The sequence below is a fragment of the Physella acuta genome, unplaced genomic scaffold (assembly GCF_028476545.2).
Source record: "Physella acuta isolate Inbredline_101_S28 unplaced genomic scaffold, ASM2847654v3 ptg001138l, whole genome shotgun sequence".
Lineage (NCBI taxonomy): Eukaryota > Metazoa > Mollusca > Gastropoda > Physidae > Physella > Physella acuta.
Genome location: NW_026732655.1, coordinates 653,975 through 675,480, shown reverse-complemented (window position 1 = coordinate 675,480; position 21,506 = coordinate 653,975). Strand labels below are relative to the sequence as shown.

Sequence of the window (21,506 nt, the reverse complement as noted above, 5' to 3'; positions counted from 1 at the left end):
TACATAGATAGATACCCGTGGCCTTGAATGTGAAGTGAGTAGTCGTCTATACTTATTAAAAAAAAAAAATTGTAATAATTAATAATCATTAACTACCACAGCATATCGCTAAATAAAGGTGATTAATTGTATTCAGTAGGCCTTTAAGGTGGCTAATGTGGTTAGTTATAACTATGCTAGGTACCCGAAAGAGCTGGGTAAACCCCGCGATATTCTTCAGACAACTAATGAACTTAGCATTTAGCCACATATCCCAAATGAAGCCTATTTTAGTATTCATAGTTTCAGCTATCAAGTGATGTCTCGTGTTTTAATTAAAATACCTGACATTTCATTAAGCTCTTGATTAGGCCGCAGTACTTTTTGATTAATTCAATTAGACGCAACTGTTTAATTATGATCGATTTAACTCTACTAACGTGAGCTCTTTGGTCAAATTAAATTCAATGGAAATATTCGAGTAGAGAGGCTTTCTATGGAGAAAACGATCTTCCAACTACCTGTTAACTGTAATCACCAGTGGTGGATTAACTGAAGGGGCTGATTGAGCCACGGTCTGGGGCCCTAGAATTAATAGTGTTATTAAATATGTGTAAGACAATCCAGAGATAAACAAACCACATGGTCCATATTGTAAGCATACAAAACGAACACAAATATCAACATAAAGCAACAAAGCATGCAACATATGTTTCTAGCCATAAAGTTCATTACCACATTTAACAGTTCAACAATATGTTGCCCACGGTGTTACTGTGTACATTTAGCTCAGTATTTTAGTGGACCGACCATTAAACACAAAACTTTGTTTTTATTCGCGTGACCTGGCGAAAAAGTTCAGGATAAGAGGAATTCTATCTTAGAATGTGTTTCATTTTGTTCATGCATAACGTTAGAATAGTTTCAACGAATTTTCCTGTAGTTAGATATTTTTTGAAAATTTTTACAACGCATAACCAAAGATTAAAATCTATATTGTATAATACGTTTTTACGTTTGACTTTTTAATTTTTTCTGAGAATGCCGTTTGATACCAGGTATCTAGAACTAGATCTGGAGCTAAGAAACTCAGCTGTTAAAAGTGATTACATTCATAGTGGCGTGAATAGTTCTGTTCGTGACAAGAATCCTCCTCCTTCGATCGCAGCACCAGAAGAATATAAGTGTAAGGTGAATGGAGAAAATGAGACTAGCAAAGTCAAAGAGGATGTAGAGGCTGTTGATTCAGTAAAAAGGAAAATATGTACTGGATGCTCCAGGTCTGAGAAACCTGGACTGTGTGAGAACCACTGGACCGATGGCATGGCTACTGAAAGATTGGCTGCACTCATCCATAGCAACCAGATGTCTGGTAACCTTATCCATAGCAACCAGATAACTGAGAGCCTCAACCATAGCAACCAGATAACTGACAGCCTCAACCATAGCAACCAGATGTCTGGTAACCTTATCCATAGCAACCAGATAACTGAGAGCCTCAACCATAGCAACCAGATAACTGACAGCCTCAACCATAGCAACCAGATGTCTGGTAACCTCATCCATAGCAACCAGATAACTGAGAGCCTCAACCATAGCAACCAGATAACTGACAGCCTCAACCATAGCAACCAGATGTCTGGTAACCTTATCCATAGCAACCAGATAACTGACAGCCTCAACCATAGCAACCACATAACTGAGAGCCTCAACCATAGCAACCAAATGTCTGGTAACCTCATCCATAGCAACCAGATAACTGACAGCCTCAACCATAGCAACCAGATGTCTGGTAACCTTATCCATAGCAACCAGATAACTGACAGCCTCAACCATAGCAACCACATAACTGAGAGCCTCAACCATAGCAACCAGATGTCTGGTAACCTTATCCATAGCAACCAGATAACTGACAGCCTCAACCATAGCAACCACATAACTGACAGCCTCAACCATAGCAACCAGATGTCTGGTAACCTCATCCATAGCAACCAGATAACTGACAGCCTCAACCATAGCAACCAGATAACTGACAGCCTCAACCATAGCAACCAGATACCTGACAACCACAGCTCTAGCATCCAGATGACTTCAAACCGAACCCCTGAAAATCAGCCTACTTACAACCTTACCTCTAAGAATCAAACGACCGACACCCCACCCACTTTGCAATACCCTTGTGAGGACACACCCCTAGAACCACCAACAAGCGATCAAAAGACATACATGTCCAGCCTACCACGGACTAAAAAAGTGATTTTAATTCTTCTTCTCGTCGCTTTCTTCTCTGCGGGATGTGGGTTCTCTCTACCCGCGCCTTTCTTCCCACAAGAGGTAAGCGATTCGTACTTATGTTTTTTCATTACATATTGATAACCTCACATGTCATCCATATCATTATATTAAAAAAAAAACATAAACTACGGTTGAATTACAATACTCTAAAAGAAGGGTTGGGTGGTAGAGCTCACGAAGATCTCGAGTTCAGATCTAGGACGTCTTTGAGTCCACTCAGCTCTGATGAGTACTCATCTCACGTTAGGGAAATGAAGTCAGCTGACCAACTATCTCCTTATTTGCCAAGGTCAGTGAAACAGACGAACATTACTTCATCTGCCCATGTGTCTTGGGCACGAAGGGAAAAGATGATGATTAAAAATAAAAGCTCATTTTTTTTTTCTAATACAGGCAGAAATCAAAGGCGTCTCCAACACTGTGATTGGGCTGATATTTAGCACGTATGAATTCATGATCTTCCTGTCTTCTCCGTTGTATGGTAACTATGTAAGTCAGGCTTAAACTTCAACTTTATTTTTTTATGTTGAAATTATCTGAATAATCATAAAAAAAATAAACAATATAATGATGATAAATGATTTTTTAAAACTGGCAGTTGATGAAAATAGGGCCAAAGTTCATGTTGGTGTCCGGAACTATTGTTGCTGGAACATGTTCTATCCTGTTTGGGTAAGTATACAAATGTATGGTGGAATCTGGAAATCTTGTTGCAAGAATGTGTTCTGCTCTGTTAGGGTAGGTATAAAAATGTGGCGTGCTGCAGACGCTAAACTCTGAAAATAGAGGTACGGTATGTTTAGAAAGCAGTGTCTCTTTCAGACTCTTTTCTCCGTAGTGGAGGAGGGGGGGGGGGGAGGGGGCAGCACGGACTAAATTTTTCGGGGGCGGATACTGATAAACGTATATATTTTCTATACGAATTCCATTTCGGTCGGGGGGGGGGGGGGTGTGATGTGCAAACGGACGGCCAGTAGACATTCTTCGGAGTGGGGGGAGGGTCGGGTCCGGTCGGGGGGCTGCCCCCCCCCCCTCCCCCCGAAGATATCCCTGGAAGAAACTGTTAGAAAGTAGAGCTCAAGACTGCTTCAAGGTCTCGAATTTGTATTCAAAGGAATGTTTCTGAGTCTACCCAGCTCTAATGAGTACCTGACTAAGATAGGGAAAGTAAATGCGGCTGAACATTAAGCACATATTATCCATAAATAAAAATGTCACAGAAACAGGTGAGTACTACTTCACCTACCCTAACTGCCGAAAATTTAACATTTTGCTCAGAGAAATTGTGTTAGTTACAACAAAAACCAAAAGCGACTAAGTTTTTGTATTTTTAAAATTAGACTACTATAATTATACGTGGTTATGTTCGTGTTATGAAGTACTGATTTTTATATACACAATAATGATTACACTATTATTATTTTTCCAGTCTATTGGACATGTGTCCAAAAGGAGACGTGTTTATAGCACTTTGCTTTGCTTGTCGATCTATCGAGGCCTTAGCGATATCGGCCCTTTTAGCCTCTGGATTTGCGATTATTTCAAATGAGTTCCCACAGAATGTGGCCACGAGTTTTGTAAGTGTTTACAGTAATTTAACGGAGATGTGCTGGGGGAGAGTGGGGAGCAGTGTTTCTTCCAGACTTTTTTCTCCGGGGGGGGGCACTTGAAATCTTCGGGGGGGGGGGGGGGGTGGTAAACTTTCTTCGGGGGGGGCGGACACTGTTAAAAGTATATATTTTCTATATTAATTATATAAATTTCATTTCGTTCGGGGGAGGGGGGGCGGTAAAAAAATTTCGGGGGGGGGGGGGGGGGCGTTTTGTAATATGCAGAGGCGTAGCGAGGGGGGGGCGGGGGTACATATGTTTTCGGGCGCCGGCCTTAGGGAACGCCAAAATGGGTTGGAGAAACAAATTAAAATATCATTTTAGCTGCAGTTTTGCATTATAAATATAAAAAAAAATATATGGGGGGTGGGGTGGGTGGTGCAAATGGAAAGTTTAAGGGGGGGGGGGGTGCAAATTGAAAATTGAAAGGTTGTTCCTGAGGGGGGCGCACAATTTAAAATTTGTGCTCGGGCACCGGGAAGGGGCGCTACGCCTCTGTGAGAATGTGTAAAGGGGCGTAGTGGTAGGGATGACAAATTGTTATCTATGGATGCTCCTTAGACATGTTCGTCCTATGCTCTGGGTTACAAGTAATGGGAGATTGTTTTTGTTGCAGGCGGTCCTAGAAATGTCTGATGGTGCTGGTCTAATGGTAGGGCCCGCGGTTGGTGGTTTCTTATTTCAGGTCAGCTATTTTTAGATTTATCTGATTTTTAGATTTATGTAGAATAAATTAACGGATTACAATGGAATAGTGCATATCTTAATATACGAAAATAAATATTTTAATATAAATATAAGGCTTTAGTTAAGATTAGTCATCGCAAGGCAGCAAGATGGAATTCATAAAGATTTATTTTTTTATAACTTAGGTAAATTGAAACTTTATATGAATTGAAATAGTGTAGAGCAGAGTTTCTTCCAGGCATCTCTTCGGGGGGTGGGGGGTGGGGGGGGTGGGTGAGTCTTCCGGAAAAAAGTCTACCGCCCCCCCCCCCCCCCCCGAACGAAATGAAATTCATATAGAAAATATATACTTGTAACAGTGCCCGCCCCCACGAAGAAAGTCTACCGCCCCCCCCCCCTCCGAAAATATTAAGTGCCCCCCCCCCCCCCCCCCCGGAGAAAAAAAGTCTGGAAGAAACACTGGTGTAGAGTTTCTGAAAATTATTATCTACTACTAATTAAGTAAACGGTACTATTTGTGAAACTTTGATAAAAAAATTGGATGGGTTATATTCTATTTTGAATTTAGAATTAATTTTTTAAATATAGCTTTACAATGATAATTGCAGATTGGTGGATACGGCCTACCGTTTTTTGTTGTTGGGTCTCTGAATTTATTTGTGGGTACAGTTGTGCATTTCTTGTTACCAGTTCCTCAAGGTGAGTGGCTATAAATAACTCAGGTCATCGCTTGTAATTAAGGTTCAATTAAGGTTAAATTAGGGTTTAATTAAGGTTGAATCAAGGTTGAATTACGGTTGAATTAAGGTTGAATTAAGGTTGAATTAAGGTTGAATTAAGGTTTAATTAAGGTTGAATTACGGTTGGTGTGCACAGGGGTCAGCGTAGTTCAGGTCAGTAAAGCTCATGGCTGTTAATCCATGGTTCCGAGTTCGAACCCACGGGCAGATGACGCTCGATAGCTGGGGACAGCAATCCATCTAGGAGAAAAAAATCCCAAAATCAAATAGCTGCCTAGAGACCCAAAAAGAAAAGTAGACGGAAATCGGAGTTGTGGCCTATATGGCGCATACAGGTCGACATCGTAATGCTTTTCCGGAGGATGTTATGAATAAGATAGAAGACGAAGAAAGAGAAGATGAAGAAATACTCTTTCTTTTAAAAGGATTTAAATGTTAAAATAGTTTTAGATATTGACCGTGAACCACTCCCTCAAAGGAAAGAGAATTCATATATAAATATCTACTTTTACCATAAAAATGCTACAAGTGCCTAGACCCCACGGAAAAAAATAATTCTGAAAGAAACACTAATCATACGTTTATTCATCACTGCTACCCCACATATTCTGCACATACTGTATAGTTTAGTGCATTCGGTGTTCAGCTTGTTGATGATATTTATGTCACTTCCTATGCCGAGGTCAAGTAACATATGAACTCTACTTCATCTGCCCTATGGAGCATTAAGATTGAAGAGAGAACTGTAATTTTAAGAGTTCATTGTTTTATTATTAAAAATAAAAGAATAAAAAACTTACCATAACAGCTTATTAATCTATTCCGACTTGTTTACAAATCATTCCAAATCATTCCAAATATTTCCAAAGTAATTAGATCTTAATTAAATTCTTAATTAAAGTCCTAATAGGGGCCTGTAATATGTTAGAGCAGGAATCAGTATTGTATTCCTTTCATTCAACACATTTAAACGTTTTGAATGTTTTTAAAATAATAAAAACATCCTATGTTGTTTGAATGATCTAACAGGAATGAAGGACGAAAGAAAAGGCAGCATATTTTCCCTGCTGAAGCACCCTATGGTGTGGTTTACTGGTGCCAGTATCATCATTTGTGCCGTGGGGGTGTCGTTCCTAGACCCCACACTGGCTAAACATTTAGAACAGGTAATACGGTATTTGAAGAGATTGGTCCCTTGGTAGTCTAGTGAGCGTAGTTAAAAACAAAACCCTGAGATGGTATGGGCATGTCTCATACACAAACGGGCTATCAAAAACAATATTGCAAGGCAATGTGCCAAGAGAGAGAAGGGAGGGCAAAGACGATATTGGATAGACATGGGACACACACACACACATACACACACACACACATACAGACACACGCACATACACACAAACACACACACATACATACATACATACATACATACATACATACACACGCAGACACACTCGTGCACACATATATACAGACACACAGGCGCACACACACACACGTAAATACACACACTCACACATGCACTCTCTCTCACACATATATGTAAAAAATTTCGAGTAGAATTAAAAAAATAAAATACAGAATTCTGTAAAAAGAACAAAAGTCTATACATAAGATATGTGAGATTATGCAGAAAATATAACAGTTCGTAAGTGACTTTGAAATGTTTGTGATTTCAGTTCAACCTATCGACTTCACTTATAGGCCTGATGTTTGTCATTACTCCATGTTTGTATGCAGTGACGTCACCGGTGTGGGGGAGGATCAGTGACTCAATGGTATTTTATCAATGTTAAGTGTATGCATATTAATAGAATCCATATGCCATTATCATCATCATCATCATCACAACCATCATCATCTTCATCATCATCATCATCATCATCTTTATCATCATCTTTATCATCATCTTCATAATCATTAGCATCATCATTATTATTATCATCACCATCATCACCATCATCACCATCATCATCGTCAGAAGCATCATCCTTATCACTATCATCATCTTAAATTATCATCAGTATCGGATACAAATGAATGCAACATCTATCCAACGTACTCGGATTTAAACGATTTCTCCATGTTACGTCAATGTCATTCGGGTTGCTTGCACTTTGTTAAAAAATAAACAATGCCGTGTTTGTTTTGGTCTAGTACTAAACATTCTGTGTGTCTATAAATCTAATGCCTGTCTTGTGATGTTTTTAGCCGGTTTGTTCAGTTGTTGATGTTCTGATGTTCATTATGAGAGTCTAGCATCTATTAACGTACGTCTAAATTTTGGCTAATAGTTAGTGTTACTCTATCTCCTTATCTCAGAACTATAGAGGAGAATAGATTCCACTTTCCTGTTAGATTACGTCATATCTTAGGAAGTGAAGTTCATTTTCTGAACGTAACTAGCCTTGATGATATTGCTTTCGATTTCGCAATCTGTTGCATATTAAGCAGCCGCTTTATATCACGTTTTGGATTTAAATTAAATCTATATATACTTCAGTAGGCTTATAAATGTCATGTTAAGTCCAATGAACTTGTCTAAAAATTGTTGTAATGCCTAGATTTCTATCTAGGAGAATATGAATCACTATATCTGGAAACTCGTAAAAATAATGTCCATTTTTTTTTAACTTTCAGAATATAAACGGCACTTTGATAACCCTGGGTAACCTGATGTGTGGGTTAGGGTTACTGGTTGTGGGACCTAGTCCATTTTTACCTTTCTTACCTGTGTGAGTTTTAAATAATTCCTTAAATGAGACATTTTTTGCCTCAAAAAAGTTTCATATTTTTGTACGGCTAAGACATTTAAAAGAAAAAAAAACAACTTTAAAATGTGTGAAGGTAGTTTGAAAATTTCGTTTTGTACTTATAAAATAAAATAGTTTTAATTTTTTAAAACAAATCTATTTTTCAGAGAATTGTGGGTCATTATTTTAGGTCTGGTTATACTGGGATTTTTCTATGCCCTCGCCATTGTACCTACTATGAACTGCTTGCTGATTGGCGCAATGTGAGTCAGGTGACTTCATTTAATATACAAACCTACATTTTAATTTAATATTTTTAAAAACATTTTATTTGAAATATACCAATATTTAAATTACAAATTACAATTACTGCACGTATATCATACACAAAACACAAAAACCACGTGGTCTAGTTCACCCAGAGGCGTAGCGACCCTTTCGGTTTGCACCCTCCCCTCAAACTTTCGATTTACACCCCCGCTCAAACTTTCGATTTACTTCCCCCTCGAACTTTTGATTTACACACCCCCCTTAAACTTTCAATTTGTTTTTCCAACCCATTTTGGCATATGTCCCCCCCTCGCCCCCCCCCCCCCCCGCTACGCCTCTGAGTCCACCGCTCGACCACACTGCCCCACTCTATAGACTGCTCGACCATTCTGCCTAACTCTTTCGACCGTTTGACCACCATCCTCTCCTATTCTACCTTTCTAAACAAAATTCTCCTTGGTCATTTTCTTTATCTCACTCCAAAATTCCAGCAGTGTTTCTTTCATGTATCACGCCGGGGGAAGGTTGGGGGGGGGGGGAACCTTCGAACTTTCCTAGGGCCACTTTACCACTCTCAACCTACCTAAATAGAAAAATATATGCCTGTATCATTTTGTTAGAGTCCGCGCTAGTAAATCTCACGCATTACACATTCATTTATAAAGTTAATTAACTAAACATCAACTTTTAAAATAATTATCCACAGTGAGCTGGGCTTTGAAAACAACCTGGAGACGTACGGCATTGTTGTTGGGCTATTTAATTCTATTTACTACCTGGGGTAAGTCAAAGTAAAATCTAAAACAAATTTGTATTAAAATGGTACATCTGACAGATCAGGTTAAATTTACCAACATCGTAAAAGCCAGACCCCCCCCCTTCCCTACCAAAAAAAGCATCAATTTCTTTCTGAAATATTGACTGAGCTCTGTCAACATAGAGGATATTTAATTGATTGCTAACAAAATTTACCAAAACTGTCCGAAAATTTTTCAACTACCCAATATAAATCTGTTGCAGTGCAGATTTGACAGATTGAGGTGTGGGAGGTTTGTATTTTCAGAAGTTTCAAACATTAGTCATGAATGTTTATTTTTTGATATTATTGTTATTATTTATCATATATATATATATATATATATATATATATATATATATATATATATATATATATATATATATATAAAGCAAAGTGGTCGGGTGCCCGATAGGGCACTTCCCGGCGCCGCAGGCGCGTCAAATTTGGCACGAAGGTGCCTTATGGCGATGGAACACGAGGGCCGGTGACGGTTCGGCAAAAAGTCTACGGAGAGGGGGTCAAAACTGACCTCGACTGACCGGCGCCTTATATGGGCTATATTACGAAAAAAAAATTCCTCCGACGACCCCCCTTGAAATTTTGTGAGGTGGTAGGAGAACACCTTGGGGTGTCACAAAAAACTCGGCATATCTGGGAAAACTTCGTAAAGGTGTCAAAACTGACCAGTTGTATTTCCCTATATAATCTTTGTATTTTATGGGAAAAACAGAGGGTCATTTCAACGCAGACTTTAGGGTACTTAAGCTCAGTATATCTGGCTAATTTTTTGCATACTCTTAGGTGAATGGCTTGACCTTTAGGGAAAACTGTCGGTTTGACTCAAAGCCCTCGACGAGGGCTAAAAAGTGACCGCGAGTGAAATTCTCTTTATATGAGCTCTATTACGAAAAAAAAATTCCTCCGACGACCCCCCTTGAAATTTTGTGAGGTGGTAGGAGAACACCTTGGGGTGTCACAAAAAACTCGGCATATCTGGGAAATTTTCGTAAAGGGGTCAAAACTGACCAGTTGTATTTCCCTATATAATCTTTGTATTTTATGGGAAAAACAGAGGGTCATTTCGACGCAGACTTTAGGATACTTAAGCTCAGTATATCTGGCTAATTTTTTGCATGCTCCTAGGTCAATGGGTTGTCCTGTAGGGAAAACTGTCGGTTACACTCAAAGCCCTCGACGAGGGCTAAAAAGTGACCGCGAGTGAAATTCTCTTTATATGAGCTCTATTACGAAAAAAAATTTCCTCCGACGACCCCCCTTGATATTTTGTAAGGTGGTAGTAGAACGCCTTGGGGTGTCACAAAAAACTCGCCATGTCCGGGAAAAATCGGGAAATGGGTCAAAACTGACCAGTCGTATTTCCCTATATAATCTTTGTATTTTATGGGGAAAACAGAGGGTCATCTCAAAACGGATTTTATGGCACTTACCCTCTTTACATCTGGCTCAGTTTTGGCATGCTTATAGGTAAATGACTTGAACTTTAGGGAAAACTGTCGGTTACACTCAAAGCCCTCGACGAGGGCTAAAAAGTGACCGCGAGTGAAATTCTCTTTATATGAGCTCTATTACGAAAAAAAAATTCCTCCGACGACCCCCCTTGAAATTTTGTGAGGTGGTAGGAGAACACCTTGGGGTGTCACAAAAAACTCGGCATATCTGGGAAATTTTCGTAAAGGGGTCAAAACTGACCAGTTGTATTTCCCTATATAATCTTTGTATTTTATGGGAAAAACAGAGGGTCATTTCGACGCAGACTTTAGGATACTTAAGCTCAGTATATCTGGCTAATTTTTTGCATGCTCCTAGGTCAATGGGTTGTCCTGTAGGGAAAACTGTCGGTTACACTCAAAGCCCTCGACGAGGGCTAAAAAGTGACCGCGAGTGAAATTCTCTTTATATGAGCTTTATTACGAAAAAAAATTTCCTCCGACGACCCCCCTTGAAATTTTGTGAGGTGGTAGGAGAACACCTTGGGGTGTCACAAAAAACTCGGCATATCTGGGAAATTTTCGTAAAGGGGTCAAAACTGACCAGTTGTATTTCCCTATATAATCTTTGTATTTTATGGGAAAAACAGAGGGTCATTTCAACGCAGACTTTAGGATACTTAAGCTTAGTATATCTGGCTAATTTTTTGCATGCTCCTAGGTCAATGGCTTGACCGTTAGGGGAAACTGTCGGTTACACTCAAAGCCCTCGACGAGGGCTAAAAAGTGACAGCAAGTGAAATTCTCTTAATATGAGCTCTATTACGAAAAAAAAATTCCTCCGACGACCCCCCTTGAAATTTTGTGAGGTGGTAGGAGAACACCTTGGGGTGTCACAAAAAACTCGGCATATCTGGGAAAACTTCGTAAAGGGGTCAAAACTGACCAGTTGTATTTCCCTATATAATCTTTGTATTTTATGGGGAAAACAGAGGGTCATTTCAAAACGGATTTTAGGGCACTTACCTTCTTTACACCTGGCTAAGTTTTGGCATGCTTATAGGAAAATGGCTTGGCCGTAGGGCTGACCTGTCGGTTTCACTCATGCCCTCGACGAGGGCTAAAAAGTGACCGCGAGTAAAATTCTCTTTATATGAGCTATATTACGAAAAAAAATTTCCTCCGACGACCCCCCTTGAAATTTTGTGAGGTGGTAGGAGAACGCCTAGGGGTGTCACAAAAAACTCGGCATATCTCGGAAACATCGGGAAGTTGGTCAAAACTGACCAGTCGAATTTCCCTATATAATCTTTGTATTTTATGGGAAAAACAGAGGGTCATTTCAAAACGGATTTTAGGGCACTTACCCTCTTTACATCTCGCTAATTTTCGGCATGTTTATAGGTCAATGGCTTGGCCGTACGGCTGACCTGTCAGTTTCACTCAAAGCCCTCGACGAATGCTAAAAAGTGACCGCGAGTGAAATTCTCTTTATATGAGCTCTATTACGAAAAAAAAATTCCTCCGACGACCCCCCTTGAAATTTTGTAAGGTGGTAGGAGAACACCTTGGGATGTCACAAAAAACTCGGCATATCTGGGAAAACTTTGTAAAGCGGTCAAAACTGACCAGTTGTATTTCCCTATATAATCTTTGTATTTTATGGGAAAAACAGAGGGTCATTTCAAAACGGATTTTAGGGCACTTACCTTCTTTACATCTCGCTAATTTTCGGCATGTTTATATGTAAATAGCTTGGCCGTACGGCTGACCTGTCAGTTTCACTCAAAGCCCTCGACGAGGGCTAAAAAGTGACCGCGAATGAAATTCTCTTTATATGAGCTCTATTACGGAAAAAAATTCCTCCGACGACCCCCCTTGATATTTTGTGAGGTGGTAGGAGAATGCCTTGGGGTGTCACAAAAAACTCGGCATATCTGGGAAAACTTCGTAAAGCGGTCAAAACTGACCAGTTGTATTTCCCTATATAATCTTTGTATTTTATGGGAAAAACAGAGGGTCATTTCAACGCAGACTTTAGGGTACTTAAACTCAGTATATTTGGCTAATTTTTTGCATGCTCCTAGGTCAATGGCTTGACCTTTAGGGAAAACTGTCGGTTACACTCAAAGCCCTCGACGAGGGCTAAAAAGAGACCGCGAGTGAAATTCTCTTTATATGAGCTCTATTACGAAAAAAAATTTCCTCCGACGACCCCCCTTGATATTTTGTGAGGTGGTAGAAGAACACCTAGGGGTGTCAGAAAAAACTCGGCATATCTGGGAAAACTTTGTAAAGCGGTCAAAACTGACCAGTTGTATTTCCCTATATAATCTTTGTATTTTATGGGAAAAACAGAGGGTCATTTCAAAACGGATTTTAGGGCACTTACCCTCTTTACATCTCGCAAATTTTCGGCATGTTTATAGGTAAATAGCTTGGCCGTACGGCTGACCTGTCAGTTTCACTCAAAGCCCTCGACGAGGGCTAAAAAGTGACCGCGAGTGAAATTCTCTTTATATGAGCTATATTACGGAAAAAAATTTCCTCCGACGACCCCCCTTGAAATTTTGTGAGGTGGTAGGAGAACGCCTAGGGGTGTCACAAAAAACTCGGAATATCTCGGAAAAATCGGGAAGTGGGTCAAAACTGACCAGTCGTATTTCCCTATATAATCTTTGTATTTTATGGGAAAAACAGAGGGTCATTTCAAAACGGATTTTAGGGCACTTACCTTCTTTACATCTCGCTAATTTTCGGCATGTTTATATGTAAATAGCTTGGCCGTACGGCTGACCTGTCAGTTTCACTCAAAGCCCTCGACGAGGGCTAAAAAGTGACCGCGAGTGAAATTCTCTTTATATGAGCTCTATTACGGAAAAAAATTTCCTCCGACGACCCCCCTTGATATTTTGTGAGGTGGTAGGAGAATGCCTTGGGGTGTCACAAAAAACTCGGCATATCTGGGAAATTTTCGTAAAGGGGTCAAAACTGACCAGTTGTATTTCCCTATATAATCTTTGTATTTTATGGGAAAAACAGAGGGTCATTTCGACGCAGACTTTAGGATACTTAAGCTCAGTATATCTGGCTAATTTTTTGCATGCTCCTAGGTCAATGGGTTGTCCTGTAGGGAAAACTGTCGGTTACACTCAAAGCCCTCGACGAGGGCTAAAAAGTGACCGCGAGTGAAATTCTCTTTATATGAGCTTTATTACGAAAAAAAATTTCCTCCGACGACCCCCCTTGAAATTTTGTGAGGTGGTAGGAGAACACCTTGGGGTGTCACAAAAAACTCGGCATATCTGGGAAATTTTCGTAAAGGGGTCAAAACTGACCAGTTGTATTTCCCTATATAATCTTTGTATTTTATGGGAAAAACAGAGGGTCATTTCAACGCAGACTTTAGGATACTTAAGCTTAGTATATCTGGCTAATTTTTTGCATGCTCCTAGGTCAATGGCTTGACCGTTAGGGGAAACTGTCGGTTACACTCAAAGCCCTCGACGAGGGCTAAAAAGTGACAGCAAGTGAAATTCTCTTAATATGAGCTCTATTACGAAAAAAAAATTCCTCCGACGACCCCCCTTGAAATTTTGTGAGGTGGTAGGAGAACACCTTGGGGTGTCACAAAAAACTCGGCATATCTGGGAAAACTTCGTAAAGGGGTCAAAACTGACCAGTTGTATTTCCCTATATAATCTTTGTATTTTATGGGGAAAACAGAGGGTCATTTCAAAACGGATTTTAGGGCACTTACCTTCTTTACACCTGGCTAAGTTTTGGCATGCTTATAGGAAAATGGCTTGGCCGTAGGGCTGACCTGTCGGTTTCACTCATGCCCTCGACGAGGGCTAAAAAGTGACCGCGAGTAAAATTCTCTTTATATGAGCTATATTACGAAAAAAAATTTCCTCCGACGACCCCCCTTGAAATTTTGTGAGGTGGTAGGAGAACGCCTAGGGGTGTCACAAAAAACTCGGCATATCTCGGAAACATCGGGAAGTTGGTCAAAACTGACCAGTCGAATTTCCCTATATAATCTTTGTATTTTATGGGAAAAACAGAGGGTCATTTCAAAACGGATTTTAGGGCACTTACCCTCTTTACATCTCGCTAATTTTCGGCATGTTTATAGGTCAATGGCTTGGCCGTACGGCTGACCTGTCAGTTTCACTCAAAGCCCTCGACGAATGCTAAAAAGTGACCGCGAGTGAAATTCTCTTTATATGAGCTCTATTACGAAAAAAAAATTCCTCCGACGACCCCCCTTGAAATTTTGTAAGGTGGTAGGAGAACACCTTGGGATGTCACAAAAAACTCGGCATATCTGGGAAAACTTTGTAAAGCGGTCAAAACTGACCAGTTGTATTTCCCTATATAATCTTTGTATTTTATGGGAAAAACAGAGGGTCATTTCAAAACGGATTTTAGGGCACTTACCTTCTTTACATCTCGCTAATTTTCGGCATGTTTATATGTAAATAGCTTGGCCGTACGGCTGACCTGTCAGTTTCACTCAAAGCCCTCGACGAGGGCTAAAAAGTGACCGCGAATGAAATTCTCTTTATATGAGCTCTATTACGGAAAAAAATTCCTCCGACGACCCCCCTTGATATTTTGTGAGGTGGTAGGAGAATGCCTTGGGGTGTCACAAAAAACTCGGCATATCTGGGAAAACTTCGTAAAGCGGTCAAAACTGACCAGTTGTATTTCCCTATATAATCTTTGTATTTTATGGGAAAAACAGAGGGTCATTTCAACGCAGACTTTAGGGTACTTAAACTCAGTATATTTGGCTAATTTTTTGCATGCTCCTAGGTCAATGGCTTGACCTTTAGGGAAAACTGTCGGTTACACTCAAAGCCCTCGACGAGGGCTAAAAAGAGACCGCGAGTGAAATTCTCTTTATATGAGCTCTATTACGAAAAAAAATTTCCTCCGACGACCCCCCTTGATATTTTGTGAGGTGGTAGAAGAACACCTAGGGGTGTCAGAAAAAACTCGGCATATCTGGGAAAACTTTGTAAAGCGGTCAAAACTGACCAGTTGTATTTCCCTATATAATCTTTGTATTTTATGGGAAAAACAGAGGGTCATTTCAAAACGGATTTTAGGGCACTTACCCTCTTTACATCTCGCAAATTTTCGGCATGTTTATAGGTAAATAGCTTGGCCGTACGGCTGACCTGTCAGTTTCACTCAAAGCCCTCGACGAGGGCTAAAAAGTGACCGCGAGTGAAATTCTCTTTATATGAGCTATATTACGGAAAAAAATTTCCTCCGACGACCCCCCTTGAAATTTTGTGAGGTGGTAGGAGAACGCCTAGGGGTGTCACAAAAAACTCGGAATATCTCGGAAAAATCGGGAAGTGGGTCAAAACTGACCAGTCGTATTTCCCTATATAATCTTTGTATTTTATGGGAAAAACAGAGGGTCATTTCAAAACGGATTTTAGGGCACTTACCTTCTTTACATCTCGCTAATTTTCGGCATGTTTATATGTAAATAGCTTGGCCGTACGGCTGACCTGTCAGTTTCACTCAAAGCCCTCGACGAGGGCTAAAAAGTGACCGCGAGTGAAATTCTCTTTATATGAGCTCTATTACGGAAAAAAATTTCCTCCGACGACCCCCCTTGATATTTTGTGAGGTGGTAGGAGAATGCCTTGGGGTGTCACAAAAAACTCGGCATATCTGGGAAATTTTCGTAAAGGGGTCAAAACTGACCAGTTGTATTTCCCTATATAATCTTTGTATTTTATGGGGAAAACAGAGGGTCATTTCAAAACGAATTTTAGGGCACTTACCTTCTTTACATCTGGCTAAGTTTTGGCATGCTTATAGGTAAATGGCTTGGCCGTAGGGCAGACATGTCGGTTTCACTCATAGCCCTCGACGAGGGCTAACAAGTGACCGCGAGTGAAATTCTCTTTATATGAGCTCTATTACGAAAAAAAATTTCCTCCGACGACCCCCCTTGAAATTTTGTGAGGTGGTAGGAGAACGCCTAGGGGTGTCACAAAAAACTCGGCATATCTGGGAAAACTTCGTAAAGGGGTCAAAACTGACCAGTTGTATTTCCCTATATAATCTTTGTATTTTATGGGAAAAACAGAGGGTCATTTCAAAACGGATTTTAGGGCACTTACCCTCTTTACATCTCGCTAATTTTCGGCATGTTTATAGGTAAATGGCTTGGCCGTACGGCTGACCTGTCAGTTTCACTCAAAGCCCTCGACGAGGGCTAAAAGATGATCGTGAGTGAAATTCTCCTTATATGAGATATATATTTAAATAAATTGACGAATGATCCCCTTAGTATTATATGACGTCGTAGACCGACCCTGGAAGGTAACAAAAAATATTTATTCCCGTCGGAAACAGCCATTATAGTCGTTAAATATGTTCATATACCGTAATTTCTTATCTAAGCATAGCAACTGTTTGCAAAAAACAGTAAACAAAGACATACGTAATACGTTCAGTTTTCAAGGGAGGTAACGTTTTTAAAATTATTATTTTTCAAATAATTGTATACTATTTTCAACCGAAACAGAAAATGACGAAGTATAGCATTTGTTTTAGTACAAAATTAAGTTGTTTATTCAGTTACGTATCCTAATTAAATAATCAAATAAATTTCAAAAGGCAATGTAATATAAAATGTTAGATATACTGTTTATGGAACCTGTGTAGTTCTAATTCCGTTTTAGTTATAGATTGCGTACTTTCCAATATTTCTTTGGGAACGGCATTTAAATGACAAACAAAAACATTTTTTCTAAAGATAGCATTACCGTTTAAATTAAAGCACTCCACACCCAACCCATCGCTAAATTATTAAGTATTCAAATTCTCAATGTTTTTTAAAAACCTAAGCGAAGCTAGGCAGTATGCCTAGTATATATATATATATATATATATATATATATATATATATATATATATATATATATATATATATATATATATATATATATATATATATATATATATATAATTATAGTATACATAGCCTTTACATAATGAAACGTACCAAATTTAGCATATGGTGGCCTGACATAAGTGTGGCTTTCTGGGTGTCTTACACTATCAGTGTTAATAAAAAAAGAAAGTATCCATACTATTCTTGTTTTAATGTAATTGTTCAATCCTTTTATTTTTGCTTTCCAATATAAAACTAAAGTTAAAAAAAAAAAACTATTTTCTAGCACTTTCATTGGTCCTATGCTGGGCGGTGTGTTGATTGAAGAGTTGGGCTTTAGGGCAGGAGCTACTGTCATCAGTGAGATCTACTTTGTTGTGGTAAGCTGTACAACACATGTCTGCCCTTCACAAACTTACTGTCACAGAGTAAAAGGGCAGGTCTGTTGACGTTTCATCAGAGTTGGGTTTGTTTAAATTCATCTCACAATGCCTACTCCCTTCAACTCGAATTCCAACAGTATTATCTAAAAATACGTGGACAGAAACATACACATAAAAATATACACACATAAACCACACCAACACCACTCATATCCCCGCAATACCATGACCCCACACATTCCTTTCCCCCCACATCAAGCCAGCTCAACCAACACCCACCCACGCATCCATTTTCACACAACACACTCTTAAAATAGAAAGCCCAGATCCATATATAGTTAAAGGTTTCAACTGGCGTTTAGATTCTATCTATACATACGTTAGGACCACGTATTTAAATCACCTGCGTGTTTATGTGTGTGTTTGTGTATATGAATGTTTGTATGTTTTTAAAATACATTAAATTGACATGCAATAGCCATTAGATTTCTATCCTTGACATACATGCAAATATACATACTTTTATAACCTGTATATAAACACATGTGTATGTTTTTAAAAGATAATAGATGGACAGGCTGTTCATTTATACATTAGCCATACGATTTATATCCTTGTCATACATACATATACACGGGAGCCTGACGTTTTCCCGAAAGACACTTGCCCGAATGCCGTTTGCCCGAAGGCCGATTTCCCGAATGGACACTTGCCCGAATGCGACAAATGCCCGAATGGATACTTGCCCAGTTTTGAAAAAAAAATAAAAGCTAAATTTAAAAATATAAACAACTTTGTTTTATGCTTAGAATTGTGTTTATAATCAAAATTTCAAACTTAAATTGATTAAAGAATGTCTATTTGGAAATATTATTTATTATCTAATAATAACATTTTTCGGGCAAACGGCCTTCGGGCAAGTGGCATTCGGGCATTTGTCCCATTCGGGCAAGTGTCCATTCGGGCGTTTGTCGCATTCGGGCAAGTGTCCATTCGGGCATTTGTCGCATTCGGGCAAGTGTCCATTCGGGAAATCGGCCTTCGGGCAAACGGCATTCGGGCAAGTGTCTTTCGGGAATTAGTCGTAGACCCATTATACACATACATACATATCCTGTAGATAAAAGATGGACCGGCTGATCATTTATACATTAGCCATATGATTTCTATCCTTGACATTCATAGATACGCCCTATGTACAAACATATATACATAACCTTTATATAAACACGTATATATGTTTTTAAAGATCACCGACCGACTAACTAACTATGCACAAGTCATTAGAACTTTAATCATCTAATTTTTACCCACCTCCCCAGATGATCAGCTGTGGCCTATATTTCCTCTACCGTCACCTCAGATCAAAACCCAACAAAAATTCTTCCCGTCTGGACTACGGTACTATTAGGCCTGAGACACAGACGATGGTTACGCTGAGAATAAACTGAACATGGAACACGTCCTTTCCAGCAGATTAGGGTTTCATATACAACTTAGTGAAATGTTTTTCAAGAAAATAAAGAAATAAAGTTTGGTTATCATAAATTGTGTTTTCTAGTACGAAACCTGTTTCTCCAAATGCACTCCGAACATTAAGTTTGTACATTGTAAATTTTAAGTTTTCCGTGTATATTTAGAATGAGCAAGTGTAAGTTTTGTTTACGGAATAAAATTGTCCAGATGGCGCTCATGGTGATCCACATCAAAATTTCTGGAGTTATAGTAACATATTTTACTTACATAAGTTGGATCAAGTTAGACCAATTTTGTTTGAAATAAAACTTTTTATTTCTTAAATTTCAATAACATTTTTACGTTTTTAATTATCCTTCATTTTCTCTTAGGGGTCATCCATAAATGACGTCACGCTTTTTGGACAATTTTTACCTCCCCCATCCCCTCCGTCACACATCGTCACAAAAAGCCAGACCCCCCCCCCTAAAATGACGTCACACCTCAGCCTACAACCCCCCTCAAAATTGCAATTGAATTTTTCTTAAAACATCGATATTTTTCTAAAATCTTGTCTGAACTCTCTCAACATAGAGTATTTTAATCAATTCCTATTACAATTTATTAAAACAGTTTTCTAAAACGCGAAATAAAGGCTAAAATTCGTTTTCCAACATTACTTTTTGTTAATGCAAAAATGTGACGTCCCACCATCAGACCCCCCCTCCCCCTCATCACACGCCGTCACGCCCTCCCCCCTACGAGTGTGACGTCATTTATAGACGACCCCTTAGGCCAAAAAAGTACATTTCAATATTAAATTCCCCGTATATTTTGTCCTACATTTTCCTCTTTTCGAATCAAACACAAGCAAATATCAGATGCTAAACTAAAATAAACAAAGCTATAAAATAGCAACTATAAACAACAACCGCATCAAAACACATTTTATTTTTAAATACATGAACATCAACAGCGGCAAAATGTATCACATTATACAGCTGTTTCGAAAAATACGTAGATCTAGTAGTAGATAGATCTAAAGCTATCTAGAAAGGTGAACGACTCTCGCTTAACTGAACTGTGTGTGTGATGGGCTATAAAAGTACACTTGAAGGGACGTCAGTCGATGGGGACAACTTTAAGCTGGGGTTAATCACAAAATGTAGTGTACGAGTACAGCTGTCGCTAAAACCATGAGGCTGATGATGTGGGAACTAACAGTCAAATGATAGTCATTTACTCCTATATGGTCAGTCGCAGAGGCGTCGCGAGGCGGGGTCGGGGGTGCGGACCGCACCGGGTGACACCATTTAGTGGGGTGACCCCAAGACAAAAATTGAAAAATGTATAGTAGAAAAATGCTTTTTGCCAGTTTACTTAATGATTAATTAGAGTTAAAAAGTCTTATTAAATGCAAATCAAAGATTCCAAAATGGGGAAGGGGGTGACACCTGGACGTAAACTTGTTAATTATAGAGAAATAAATTTTAAATTTTACTTAGAGATATATATATATATATATATATATATATATATATATATATATATATATATATATATATATATATATATATATAATACTTTTTTGTTAGGGGGGGGGTGATACCATTAGGTGCCGCACCGGGTGACAACCGACCTAGCGTCGCCACTGGCCAGTCGAATCTTCAACCATGGTCAATCATATCCTCAGATATCGTGAGTCATATCCTCAGATACGGTCAGTTACATCCTTAAATATGGACGGTTGAAACAGAATGGTGATATGATTCGTCAAATCTATACATATGGTTGTGACATCGTTACATATGGCTAATCAAATCCTTATGAATTATCAGTCATATTACCAGATACAGTAGTAGTAAAGTGCCTTTTCGAAAATGAGAGACAGTGGGATAGGTGAAGTCAGAGGCGTAGCGACCCTTCCCGGCGCCGGGGAACAAGCTTTTGACTTGCACCCCCACCCTCGAACTTTTCATTTGCATCCCCCCTCAAACTTTCAATTTATTTTTCCAACCCATTTTGGCGCCCCCTAAGGTCGGCGCCGCCCGGGGACATATGTCCCCCCACGCCCCCCCCCCCTCGCTACGCCTCTGGGTGAAGTAGAGTTCATATGTGTTCATCAGCCGTATCTTACCTATAGTAGCTTATACCCTTAG

General features: G+C 39.3%; 1 protein-coding gene across 1 annotated transcript; it reads left to right on the top strand.

Moving 5' to 3' along the window:
- Window positions 1-1,020: 1,020 nt before the first annotated feature.
- On the top strand, window positions 1,021-19,343 carry LOC131956243 (uncharacterized). The gene is made up of 13 exons (XM_059320663.1): window positions 1,021-2,313; window positions 2,668-2,763; window positions 2,873-2,946; window positions 3,704-3,851; window positions 4,501-4,569; window positions 5,180-5,270; window positions 6,341-6,477; window positions 6,991-7,089; window positions 7,952-8,046; window positions 8,232-8,327; window positions 9,041-9,115; window positions 17,796-17,889; window positions 19,215-19,343. Exons 1-13 carry the CDS (start codon window positions 1,021-1,023, stop codon window positions 19,341-19,343), a joined length of 2,496 nt encoding a protein of 831 aa, XP_059176646.1.
- The last annotated feature ends 2,163 nt before the right edge of the window (window positions 19,344-21,506 follow it).